General features: G+C 38.1%; 1 protein-coding gene across 1 annotated transcript in view; it reads left to right on the top strand.

The window, feature by feature from the left end:
- The window catches only part of PCSK2 (proprotein convertase subtilisin/kexin type 2), a 275,623-nt gene that overhangs the window by 25,536 nt on the left and 237,157 nt on the right, over positions 1-12,930 (top strand). Inside the window, exon 2 of the mRNA XM_025931920.2 lies at positions 12,744-12,848. Within this exon, the coding sequence (XP_025787705.2) occupies positions 12,744-12,848 (105 nt within the window). The remainder of the gene's footprint in view (positions 1-12,743; positions 12,849-12,930) is intronic.

Here is a 12,930-nt window from a genome sequence, read left to right as displayed (position 1 = left end):
AAGAAAGGCCTTTTAATGCTATCTAAATCCACACTAACTTACCCTGCCTCTCTCACAAAAATTGTCAGCCTGTCCCTTCCCCTCTCCTCTCTTCTTCTTACTGTCTCCTGCCTACTTAACAGCCACAACCTCTCTTTCTATTCTTCTTTTTTTCTATACTGTCATGTTTCTGTCCATTACACAAGTACAATTTTCCTGCTTGTACATTTCCTCGCCAGCCTGTAAGTATCTGTAGGGCAGAGCCTGGGACTCCCTCAGTTCTCTTTGTCCCCCAACCTTATTACAGACTGCAGTCTCTCATCCATAAGAGATTGCATGAGATCCAGGGAAATTAAGAATGGTCTCAGGAAATGTCAGTGTAATGCAGAGCCTAGATCTGACTGTAAAACGCAGAGCCAAAGTGAAACTGAAGAGCAATTATCAGCTGGGCTGGGCTGGTTTCAGTCCTTGATGTATTGTTTTGTTTTCTGGTTTTTTTTTTTTTTCTTGAAACCTCTTTTTTCTTTTTAAAGTTTATTTATTTATTTTGAGAAAGCCAGAGACAGTGTGAGCAGGGGAGGGGCAGAGAGAGACAGAGAGACAGAGAGAATCCCAAGCAGACTCCATGCTGCCAGCTGCAGAGCCCGATGCCAGTCTTGAACTCACAAACCATGAGATCATGACCTGAGCCGAAAGCAAGAGTGGGATGCTTAACAACTGAGCCACCCAGGCATCCCTTCTCCTTAAATCCCTTGACAGCAGCTCCTTTTGATAATAAAATTATAAAAAATTTTTATATGTGGAATGACATCCAATTCTACCAAACTGGACTTCCAACTTAGCTGACTGAGCATCATGAAAATTAGCACAATGGACAAATGCAAAGAACATGATGGGTCTAAACCAGAGAGGCCTAACTGTATGGGGACTCTGGACCCATCTGTGAATTGGTAAGAAGCTGTGGGGTCTCCTAAAAAGTAAGCAAATGCATAGCAGCACAAAATTCGGGGTGGAAGCCATGCTCACAGACCTTCTGGAGCATCCAGGAATTGCTTAAGTGGAAAAAACCCTGGTCCGAAGGAAAGCAGGCGGTGGGCTCTGTGAGGATTTAACACACCTTTTTATTAGTTCATAATTGGCTGCAGTTCTCAGAGGTTCCCTCCCATTAAGGGATGGGAGTGTGTGGGTTTGGAGAAGAGCTATAGCTTGGAGCTATGGTTATCAGGAGGAAAAGGAAGCAAGAGGTAAGGAATAAAGGCAATAGGAAGTGTTGCTGGTTTCCATAAAATTTTGCAGCATAATGAGAATTTCTAAAAACACTGCAAGTCTGAGCTAGCAACATTATTATACCATCACCCAGCCTGAAACTTCAAGCTGACAATTTGCTGTGAATTCTTCTTTCACTTGTTTTTCTCCTTCCTTCAGAACCAAACATATTTTGTCTTAAGAAAAAAAAAAAGGTGATGGTATAAAAGAAGGGTGTGTAGGTGTTTAAATAAAGAAAACATGGGGCACCTGGGTGGCTTAGTCGGTTGAGTGTCTGACTTCAGCTCAGGTCATAGTCTCACAGTTCGTGGGTTCGAGCCCTGTGTCTGGCTCTGTGCTGACAGCTTGGAGCCTGAAGCCTGCTTTGGATTCTGTGGCTCCATCCCTGTCTTCCCCTCCTGCACTCATGTTCTGTCTCTTTCTCTCAAAAATAAATAAACACTGAAAAAATTTTTTTAAATAAAGAAAACATTTGAAAATATACCAAATGTTGACGTATATGAGACATCTCTTACTGGGACACTCAGGTGAGTGTTTAGGGACCTAAGACTGTTTTTAATATGTCTTTTCTATTTTAAGATTAGCATTCTACTTGGGGTGCCTGGGTGGCTCAGTCGGCTAAGCCACCAACTCTTGATTTCTGCTCAGGTCATGATTTCATGGTTAGTGGATTCGAGCCCCGCATTGGGCTCCTTGTTGACCGTGCGGAACCTGCTTGGGATTCCCTTTCTCTCCTTCCTTTGCACCCCCCCCCCCGCAATAAATAAATAAACCTAAAAGAGATTAGCATTCTACTTTAAAAACTGAGGAATGCATGAGCATTACATCATCGAGGTCTGTGTAGGCAGCAACCTTGTACTACTGTAAGTTACCCAGCATCTGTCTCTCTCTGCTTGTGGTGCCTTCCTACTTGCATAATGATCTCAGACAGCCCTCCTCAGGTGCTCAGAGGCCAGCAGATGTGGGCTGCACAGTCCAAAGACAAGAGGCAAGAGGATGCCAAAAAATAACAAATGGCTGCAGACTAATCTTCTGTTAGGTCTGCGATCCATTTACCTGTTTCTTGCTACTTTCCAGTTTCAGCTCCATGACACCAGTTAGCTCCATTTCTAACAGAGCCAAGACAGTGCCTCTCATCAGAGAATCCCAGGTCGTGGGTTGCAAGGACATCGCAGAGGGGATGTCACGCACCAGCTTCCTTGTCCTTCGGTCGCCCTTGTCTTTGTTAAGAACTCCAGCCTGCAGTCTGTTGGATGTAGAGCCACGGCTGCAAAGGTGGCTGGGGCATAGACCGAGGCTGTGGTGGAAGCAATGTGATGTGAAGGGTGCTGATTGACAGGAGACCTGGGATTTCTGCCGGTGACTCCTTCTCAACTGGAAGAGCCCTGCCCCTCCCCGAATTATAATCTTTACCATTTTATAAGATAAAGCAATTAGACCAAGCCAGGGGTGCAACCCAATGGCCTTCAGGTAACATAACCATTGAAGTGACCTTCCATGTGACAATAGGAAGTGGTGGGGCCTCCAGCTTGACGGTTCCTCCTAAGGAACATTCTAATTTTATTTATTTATTTATTTATTTATTTATTTATTTATTTATTTAAATGTTTATTTATTTACTTTTGAGAGCGAGAGACAGCAAGCACAAGCAGGGGAAGGGCAGAGAGACAGAGGGAGACACAGACTCTGAAGCAGGCCCCAGGCTCCGAGCTGTCAGCACAGAGCCCGAGGCCTGGCTTGAACTCATGAACCATGAGATCAAGACCTGAGCCAAAGTCAGACGCTTCACCAGCTGGACCACCCAGGCGCCCCTCTAATTTAATTTTAAAAATATTTTTACATTTTTAACAATTTCAACTTAGATATTACTTTAAACTTAAAAAAAATTTTTTTTGCACAAATGACACAGGTACACCCATGTTCACAGCAGCATTATTCACACTAGCCAAAAGGTAGAAGCAACCCAAGTGTTCATCAATATATACAATATACATTTAGGACCTATCCAGCCTTAAAAAGGATGCAATTTCTGAGACATGCTACACATCGGTGAACCTGGAAGATACCATGCGGAGTGAAATAAGCTAGTTACCAAAAGACAAAAACTGCACGAGTCCACTTATATGAGGTGCCTAGAGTAGTCAAAGTCCATAGAGACAGAAAACAAAATGTTGGTAGTCAGAGGCTGCAGGGAGGAGAGAATGAGGAGTTATTGTTTAATAAAGAGTTTCAGTTTTGATGGAAAATGTTCTGGAGATGGACAGTGGTGATGGCTACATAATAATGTGAATGCACTTAATGCCACTGAAATTGTACACCTAAAAATAGATAAAATGGATAAATTTTATATTATGTACATTTTACCACATACAAAAAGATTACTTAAAAAACGTAGCTCAAAACAAACAAACAAACAAACAAAAAAAACGTAGCTCACAGGGTTACCACATACCTTTTATCTGGCTCTCCTTAGGTTAACATCCTACATAACCATAGCACAATTATCAAAGTCAAGAAAATAATTGATATAATATTACTAATTGATCTATGGACTTTTTCCAATTTTCCCCACGAATGTCCTCTTCACTGATCTGGGATCCAATCCAGGATCTGCAATGTTGTCTCCTTCCTGGTACATCATGTCATGAGGCACCTGATTTTGAGACATTTCACCTTGAGTGAGGCTAACTTGATCATTTGTTTAGGATGGATGGTGCCTGTTAGGTTTCTCTACTATAAAAGTATTATTTCGCTTTATTTATCATTATATTTCACCCACTAAGTTTAGTATCTGTTGGTGATGCTTGCCAGCCACGATTATTACTACAGTGTTTCCTAAAAGGTGGTAACCAATTTCCATCATTACTTCTACATCTATTAGTTGGAATTCCATTGTAAGAAAGAATTTTCCTTTTGCCTCCATTCAAATTTAATTCCTGAAAATCAGTAAAACAAAACCAGAATAATGTCCCTGCGATGCTCACGGGTGCTTGATTACCCCCAAGTCCTTTCTAGTGTTAAAAATTCTCAGATTCATCCTGCTCTCCACAACAGGAGATAAAAGTCCAAGTTCATACCACTTGACAGTCAAGAGAGGCACACGTCTTTGGAAATCAAAAGGTCAGCACACTTATATTTTCTTTCCTTTTCCATCCTCCACCCACCCTCACTTTTGAAGTCAAATCTTAACATTACCTTGAGTATATCAGTGGAGTTAAGTGAAAAACACCATTCAAGAACCACTGAGCCTGGAAAATGCACATGAAATATTAATGTTTAATTTGCCCTGGAGAATGTGATTTTTAATGAACAGGAACTAAATCACAAAAGCTGCAGTGTTCTAAAAGATTTTCATTCACACACCAGACTCCTAGACAAGTTTGCTGTGCCCTTGAGGTTCATCCAGTATCTGCTGCTCTGGCCCCAAGACCCCTTCCCACTGTGCCAGGAAGGTTGCTTGAAGGACTCTAACTGAGCTGTTCCAGGCTAGTATCACCAATTAATAGAGCTAATACTGTAGAGTTTCAAGTTTGCACAGTCCTGAAAACTAAGGGAACAATTATTTTTTTTTTTTTTTTTTTTTAGCCAGGTATTTGTTGCTTGTTCTCCGTTTCTGGGTGACAAACCAACCTAAAACTTAGTAGTACAAAATGACAACCATTTTCTTATGTTCATGGGATTAGGATCAGAAATTCAGGCAAGGCACAGGGGATCACCTGTGGATGGCCCACATAGGAATTTAGTTGAGAAGACTTGGTGGTTGAAGAATGCCTAGCATGGTTGGAGTCTGGAATCATTCAAAGCTTCCTCATTTATATATTTAGCACCCAAAATAGGGTGACTTGAAGACTTGGCCCAGCCAAGATTGTCAACCAAAGCTCTGCACAAAGCTGCCATATTTGCTTGGGCTTCCTCATAACATGGAAGCTTGCGAGTAGTTGAACTTCTTAATGGCAGATCAGGACTTTAAGAGCAAGTGTTCCGGTGAACAAGGCAGGAAGTCACGTGGCCTTTTATGGCCCAGCCGCAAAAGTCATATGGCATCATTTTCAACATACATTTTTGATCCAAGTGATCACATTCCCCAGATTCAAGAGCTGCGGTCATGTATTCCATCTCTTGATGGGAAGACTGTAGAAGAACTTACACCTATGTTTTAAAAATAGCCACACTCTTCAAAATTGAAACATTGGGAAAATACACACTTTAATAAAAACAAAAAGTATTCCCTTTGTCTGAATACCCTTCCCTTCCTCCAGAAATTTCATGAAATGTTCCCCAGATATCCCTCTGACTGAAATAATCTCTCCTTTGGGTTCTAATGGCACCTTGTAACACTGTTGTAGCACTCTGTACTCTAACGATAAAGATACTTGCCAACACTTACTGAGTGCCCACTATGTTCCAGGCATTATTCCAAGAACTTTCCATGCATTATCTCACTGAATTCTCAGGGCAACATGAAAAGGGGACTCTCCCATTTTATAAGTGTGTAAACTGAGGCCCAGAAGGGTTAAATAACTTGCCATAAGGTCATATTAAACGGAAGATCCAGAATTTAAACCAAGTTACCCCAGAACTCATGCTCTTAAATCACTCCATCACAGAGTACTATTTATATGCTGCTGTTTGTAAATAGACCTTCCCTGGTGGATTGTGAGCTATTTTACATGTCATATCTATCTTCGTGTCCCCAGTGCAAAACACAGTGCCTGGCTTATGACAAGCAATAGAAAAATGCAGAAAAGATGCAAACAGGCAATTTGAAGAGAAGGAATTAAAATGTTCAATAAATATAGGAAAAGATGTTCAAACTTTAAAAACAAAGACATCCAAATAAGATGGCATATTTTGTTTATTAAACAGGCAAAATTAAAATTTCAATTAATAAATTTCAGTCCAGTGTTTGGAAGTATTGGACAATGGATAATTTTATTCTTACTTTTACAACTTACTTACAACTTGATAGGAAAAATTTGGGGGGATATTTGTCAAAATGCTGATGTTCACAATCTCTAATTAAATTAGTGCATTCCTGGGATATATCCTTCAAAAAAACCCCTCTCATCTGTGCATATAGTGACATTTACAAGGCTGTTCATCACAGGATTTTTTAAATAACATTTTTATTGAAACAATGCACAAATCATAAAATTTGACCTTTCAAAATGTACAGTTTGATGATTTTCAATATATTCAAAAAGTTGTGAAATCTTACCACGATCTACTTGTAGAACATTTTGATTGCCCCAAGAAGGAACCCTATACCATTACCAATCACTGTATTTCTGCCTCCTCTTAGCCCCTGATGCAAATACTAATCTACTTTGTATTTCTATGTGTTTTTCTGTTCTGGACATTTCATATAAAAGAAGTGATACAATATGTAGCCTTTTTTTTTTTTTTTGGTCTGGCTTCTTTCATTTAGCATTTAGTTTTTTTTTTTTTTTTTTAAATTTTTTTTTTCAACGTTTATTTATTTTTGGGACAGAGAGAGACAGAGCATGAACGGGGGAGGGGCAGAGAGAGAGGGAGACACAGAATCGGAAACAGGCTCCAGGCTCTGAGCCATCAGCCCAGAGCCTGACGCGGGGCTCGAACTCCCGGACCGCGAGATCGTGACCTGGCTGAAGTCGGACGCTTAACCGACTGCGCCACCCAGGCGCCCCATAGCATTTAGTTTTTAAGGTCCATCTGTGTTATAGCATATATCAGTATTTCATTCCTTTTTGTTTCCAAATTATATTCCTTTGTATATACATACCACATTTTATTTATCTACTCACTTATTGCCAACACTTACTGAGTGCCCACTCAGTTGATGGACATTTGGGTTGTGTCTAGTTTTTACCTATCATGAATAATGCTGCTAAGAACATTTGCGTACACGTCTTTGTGTAGATATAATACTTTCATTTCTCTTGGATATATACCTATGATTAGAAGTGCTGGATCAAATGAAAATCTGTGCTTAGTATTTTGAGTAACTGACAGACTGTTCTCCAAAGTGTCTGTGCCATTTTATTATCCACTAGCAACGTACAAGGGTTCAAATTCCTCCATATATCCTCACCAACACTTGCTGGTTTTTAATTTTTTTTTTCTAGTGGGTGTGAAGTGATATCTCATTGTGGTTTTGATTTTTATTTCACTAATGACTAATGATGTTGAACAACTTTGCATGTGCTTATTGGCCACTTTGTATATCTTCTTTGGAGAAATAACTGCTCAAATCTTTTGCCTATTTTTAAATTGAGTTATTTGACTTTATTGCTAAATTATTCTTTATATATTCTAGTTTGAGTCCCTAATCATAGATATGAATTGAAAATATTTTATCTCATTCTGTGGATTGTCTTTTCATTTTCTTGATGATTTCCTTTGAAGCACAAACATTCTTAATTTTAATGAAGTCCAATTTTGGGTTTTGGGGGTTTTTTGTCCTTTGTACTTTTGGTGTCATTTCTAAGAAATCATTGCTTAGCCTAAAGTCATGAATATTTACTTGTATATTTACTCGTATGTTTTATTCTAAGATTTGTATAGTTTCACCTCTTACATTTAGGGCTATAAATAATATTGAGTTAAAAATTTTATGTGATGTGAGATAGGGATCCAAATTGATTCTTTCTGTGTAGATATTCAGTTTTCTAAGAATGGCTTGTTGAAAAGACTAATTTTTCTCATTGAATTTTCATAGCACCGGGGTTAAAATCAATTAATCATAAATTACCATAAATTATTTCTGGACTCTCAATTTTATACCATTGAACTGTATGTCTCTCCTATGCCAATACCAGACTATCTTGATTACTGTAGCATTCTATTAAGTTTTGAAATGAGAAAGTGTGAGTCTTCCAACTTTGTTCTTTTTTGAGATTGCTTTGGCTAATTGGAGTCCTTTGCATTTCCATATGAATTTTAGGATCAGCAAAATTGGGGAATATTTCAATCTTAAAAATCCATGAACATGGGATGTCTTTCCATTTATTTATATCTTCTTTAATTTATTTCAATGATATTTTGTACTTTTCATGTACAAGTCTTATACTTCTTTTGCTAAATTTATTTTCAAGTGTTCTACTTATTTGATGTTATTGTAAATGAAATTATTTTCTTAACTCTATTCTTGGATTGGTCATTGTTAGCATACAGAATTATAATTGATTTTTGTATATTAATTTTATATCTTGCAACCACACTGAACTCATTTGTTAATTTGGATAGTTCTTTGTGGATTTCCCAGGAATTTCTACGAACAAGATGATGTCTTTTGCAAATAGAGATTTTTTTTCTTTCTTTTCAATCTGAATGACTTTATTTCTTTTTCTTGCCTGATTGTCCCAGCTGGACACCATTACACTGTTGAATATAAATGGAAAGAACAGTCAAACTTGTCTTGCTCTGATCTTAAGGGGAAAGTAATCACCCTTTCAACATTAAATATGATGTTATGTGTGTTTTGATAGATACAATTATCAGATTGAGGACATTCCCTTTCATTTTAAGTTTTTTGAATGTCTTAAGAGTATTTGATTTTGTGTAATAATCAGCTAAATAAATACTTTCTTTTTCAAAAAAGCCCTTTATTCTATTGATATTGTTATTACGTTAACTGATTTTCAGCTGTTAAAAGAACCTTGCATTCCTAGGATAAATCCCACTTAGTCATGGTATATAACCCTTTATACATGTTGCTGGATTCATTTTGCTAGTGTTTTGATGAGGACTTAGGGGCTGATATTTGTCAGGGATAGTGGTCTGTAGTTTTCCTGTGATATCTATCTTTGGTTCTCATATGAGGGTAATAGTAGCCTTAGTGAAATAGTTGGGAAGTGTTCCTTCATCTTAAATTTTTTGGAAGAGTTTCTGAAGGATTGGTATAAATTCTGAAAACATTTGGTAGAACCCACTAGTGAAATTATTTGGGCCTGGCCTTTATTTTACAGGAAGATTGAAAATTATTAATTTAATCTCTTTACTTTTTATAGGTCTATTCTAATTTTCTATTACTTCTAAGTAAATTTTAGAAATTTATATCTTTCTGAGAATTTGTCTATTTCACCAAGGTTATCTAATTTGTTGAAATACAGTTATTCACAGTATTCCCTACAATATTTTTTATTTCTATAGGTTGGTAGTGATGTCTCCTCTTTCATCACTGATTGTATTTATTTGAACCTTTCTTTTTCTCGGTCAATGTTCTTAGAGTTTTGTGAATTTTCTTGAACTTTTCAAAGAATAACTGGGTCTTGTTGATTTCCTCTATTTGTTTTAATTTTCTATTTCATTTATTCCAACTTAAATCTTCTAATTTCTTTCCTGCTATTTGTTGGATTTAGTTTGCTCTTCTTTTTCTAGTTCAGTTATTGATTTGAGGTCTTTTTTCTTTCACAATAGGCACATACAGCTATGGATTTCCCTGTAAGCACTATTTTAACTGCATCCCAAAAGTTTTTAAATTCTGTTTTTGTTTTTCATTCATCTCAAAGTATTTTGGAATAGTCAGTGTAATTTATTCTTTGACCCACTGATTATTTAGGAGTATGTTGTTTTCCAAATTTCTAAATTTTTCATCAGTTATTGATTTTTTTTAACATTTATTCATTTTTGAGAGACAGAGCATGAGTGGGGGAGGGGCAGAGAGAGGAGACACAGAATCTGAAGCAGGCTCCAGGCTCTGAGCTGTGAGCACAGAGCCTGATGTGGCGCTCAAACTCACAGACTGCAAGATCATGACCTGAGTTGAAGTCGGATGCTTAAGCAACTGAGCCACCCAGGCGCTCTTCATCTGTTGTTGATTTTTAATGTAATTAGAATTTGTGATCAGCTAACACACTTCATATTATTTTCGTCCTTTTAAATTTATTGAAGCTTGATTTGTGACCTAACATATGATCTATCTTGGGGAATATTCCATGTGTACTTGATAAGACTTTGAATTTTGCTATAGTTAGGTGGAATGTTCCATAAATGTCTCTTAGATTTAGTTGGTTTTTGGTTTTGTTCAAGTCTTCAATTTACTTTTTGGTCTGCATAGTTCTTGGTTCTGCTTATTATTGAAAATGGTCTACTGTTATTGGTCCATTATTTATGCCTCCCTTTAAAAAAAAAATGTTTATTTTGAGAGAGAGAGGCAGACAGCGAATCCTAAGTAGACTTCATGCTCAGCATAGAGCCTGATGCAGGGCTCATTCTCATGACTGCAAGATCATGACCTGAACCAATATTGAGAGTTGGATGCTTAACTGACTGAGCCACCCAGGTGCCCTTCTATTCCTCCCTTTGATTTGTCAGCTTTTGTTTTGTGAATTGGGGGCTTCATTGTTACATGCATATGTATTTATAACTATCTGTCTTTTTGATGTATTAACCCTTTTATCACCATAAAATGTCATTCCTTGTCTGTAGTAACAATTTTTGTTAAAATCAACTATATCTAGTATTGTCAGTCCTTTCATCTGGTTGTTGTTTGTACAGTATATCTTTTCACATCCCTTGACTTTCAACCCATTTGTGCATTTGAATTTAAAGTGCATTTTTTTTGGTGCAAAAAGTTGATTTATTAAAGCATAGGGACAGGACTCATGGGCAGGAAGAGCTGCACTGGGGGTGTGAAGAGTGACTGATTATATACTATGGAGTTGAGGGAGGTAAAGGCAAAAGGGAGGCCTCCGAAAGGAATTTCATATACTAACGAGAACTCATAAGATACCAGAGGCCTGGCTATTGTCAAGCTAAGTTGTTTTCCTCTAGTAAGGCATTAACATTAAGACAATAGGGAGTTCCTGGAGAAATGTTATACTCTACATTTTCCTCAAGTATTTGTCAGTGGGCTACGGATTATAAAGAAATTTAATTTTACCTACCATTTCCTGCTTGCCTTTGTTCCCCACAGCACTCCAGAGGGGAGGATAATGTTGGGGCTCCAGGAAACTGAGTCTATAGGTTTCTGGAGATTAGGCTATTGATAATATTGCATTTTTCTTGTAAATTACTGAGACATTTGTAAACTGGTGGAGACTCATGTCCTGCATGACTATGATCACTATCAGTTGACCATTTTTTTTTTCTTTCCTTTGCTCTTGGGCTGCCAGGAGTGCCTGAAGAATGTCACACATATCCCACTCTCGGGGAGCAGGGTTATTGTTAGCTTGTGCTTTGCCTTCAGCTTGCCTTATGCTCCCTTATCATACCCCCCCAAATGTAAAGCGTATCTCTTCTAGATAGCATATAGTTGAATAATGTTTTTGTATTCATTCTGTAACTCTGTCTTTTGATTAGAGTTTTCAATCCAGTTACATTTAATGTAATACTTAAAAGATGTTGACACTTGCTTTTTTTACCATGTGCTTTCTATATGTCTTATAAACTTTTTTCTTTTATTCTTTCATAAAGTCCTTTTTGTGTTAAATATTTTTAGTACACTTTTTTAAAATTTTTTTAAACACTTATTCATTTTTTGAGAGAGAGAGAGACATAGAATGAGTTGGGAAGGGGCAGACAGAGAGAGAGAGACAAAATCTGAAGCAGGCTCCGGGCTCTGAGCTGTCAGCACAGAGCCCGATGTGGGGCTTGAACCCACGAACCATGAGATCATGACTGAACTGAAGTCAGATATCAACTGACTAAGCCACACAGACACCCTTTTAGTGTACCTTTTTAATTACCTTGTTGTTTATTATACTATATATTGTTTAGTTATTTTCTTGGTGGATGCCCTGGAGATTACAATAAATAACTTAAACAAATTAATACCAACTTAATTTCAAAAGTATTGTGCTATTGTTGTTGTACTAATACATCTCTGTACTTCATAAGTCCCCAAATGCAGTTTGGTCATAGGACAAGAGAGTCTTATGTTCTCTGATTCTTACAGGCCCTGATGAGCAGACAAGCTCTCATTATTGTGGTTTTCTGCAACTAGTTCTGACACTCATACCTAATCCCAAGGATCCATAAGTTAGGGAGATAGAAGGAAATCTGGTCCACCATCTAATAGGTGCTTACTATATTTACATGGTTGCACTGTGCTCAATATGATGAAAGGCATCAAGGAGTCACAGAGAAAGTCTAAGGTACAGTACAGATAATGCAGCTGTGAAGACAGGAGTACATCACAACACAATTCTGGAGCAACCAGACATGGAGTATAAATACTAGTTCAAGGGAAGAGAATGGAGAACTTGGTGTGAGTATAAATATAAAGGGAAGACTCTATGGAGGAGGAGATCAAAGAATGGATAGAAACTAAAGAAATAGAGGAAAGAGTAGAAGGTATTTGAGGAGGAGGGGTGAATGGGCAGTATATAGAGAAAACGAAAGGAGTACAGATAGGGAAATAGATGTCCAAGTCTGATAGGAAGGAAGTTTCCAGCGGTTTTCTCACATATACTTCATCTCATGGAACCCTTGCATGCAGCCCCAGCTTTGGTTTCCATGTCCTGGGGCCACCCCCAGAAGCTAACTATGTCCTATGTCTGTTTGACTCTCTACAGCTCCCCTTCACTGACGGCCTGTACCACTTTTACCACAATGGCCTTGCAAAGGCCAAGAGAAGACGCAGCCTACATCACAAGCAGCAGCTGGAGAGAGACCCCAGGGTGAGTTTCCCTGGACACCTGCCTTACAACCTCTGCTGCCACAACTGAGCCCACTGAGGGAATGTATAAAGGGATGGGTGGG

This window comes from Puma concolor, chromosome A3 (genome assembly GCF_028749965.1).
Source record: "Puma concolor isolate L17-30 chromosome A3, mPumCon1.1.hap2, whole genome shotgun sequence".
Taxonomy (NCBI): domain Eukaryota; kingdom Metazoa; phylum Chordata; class Mammalia; order Carnivora; family Felidae; genus Puma; species Puma concolor.
This window is presented reverse-complemented; position numbering and strand designations above follow the sequence as displayed.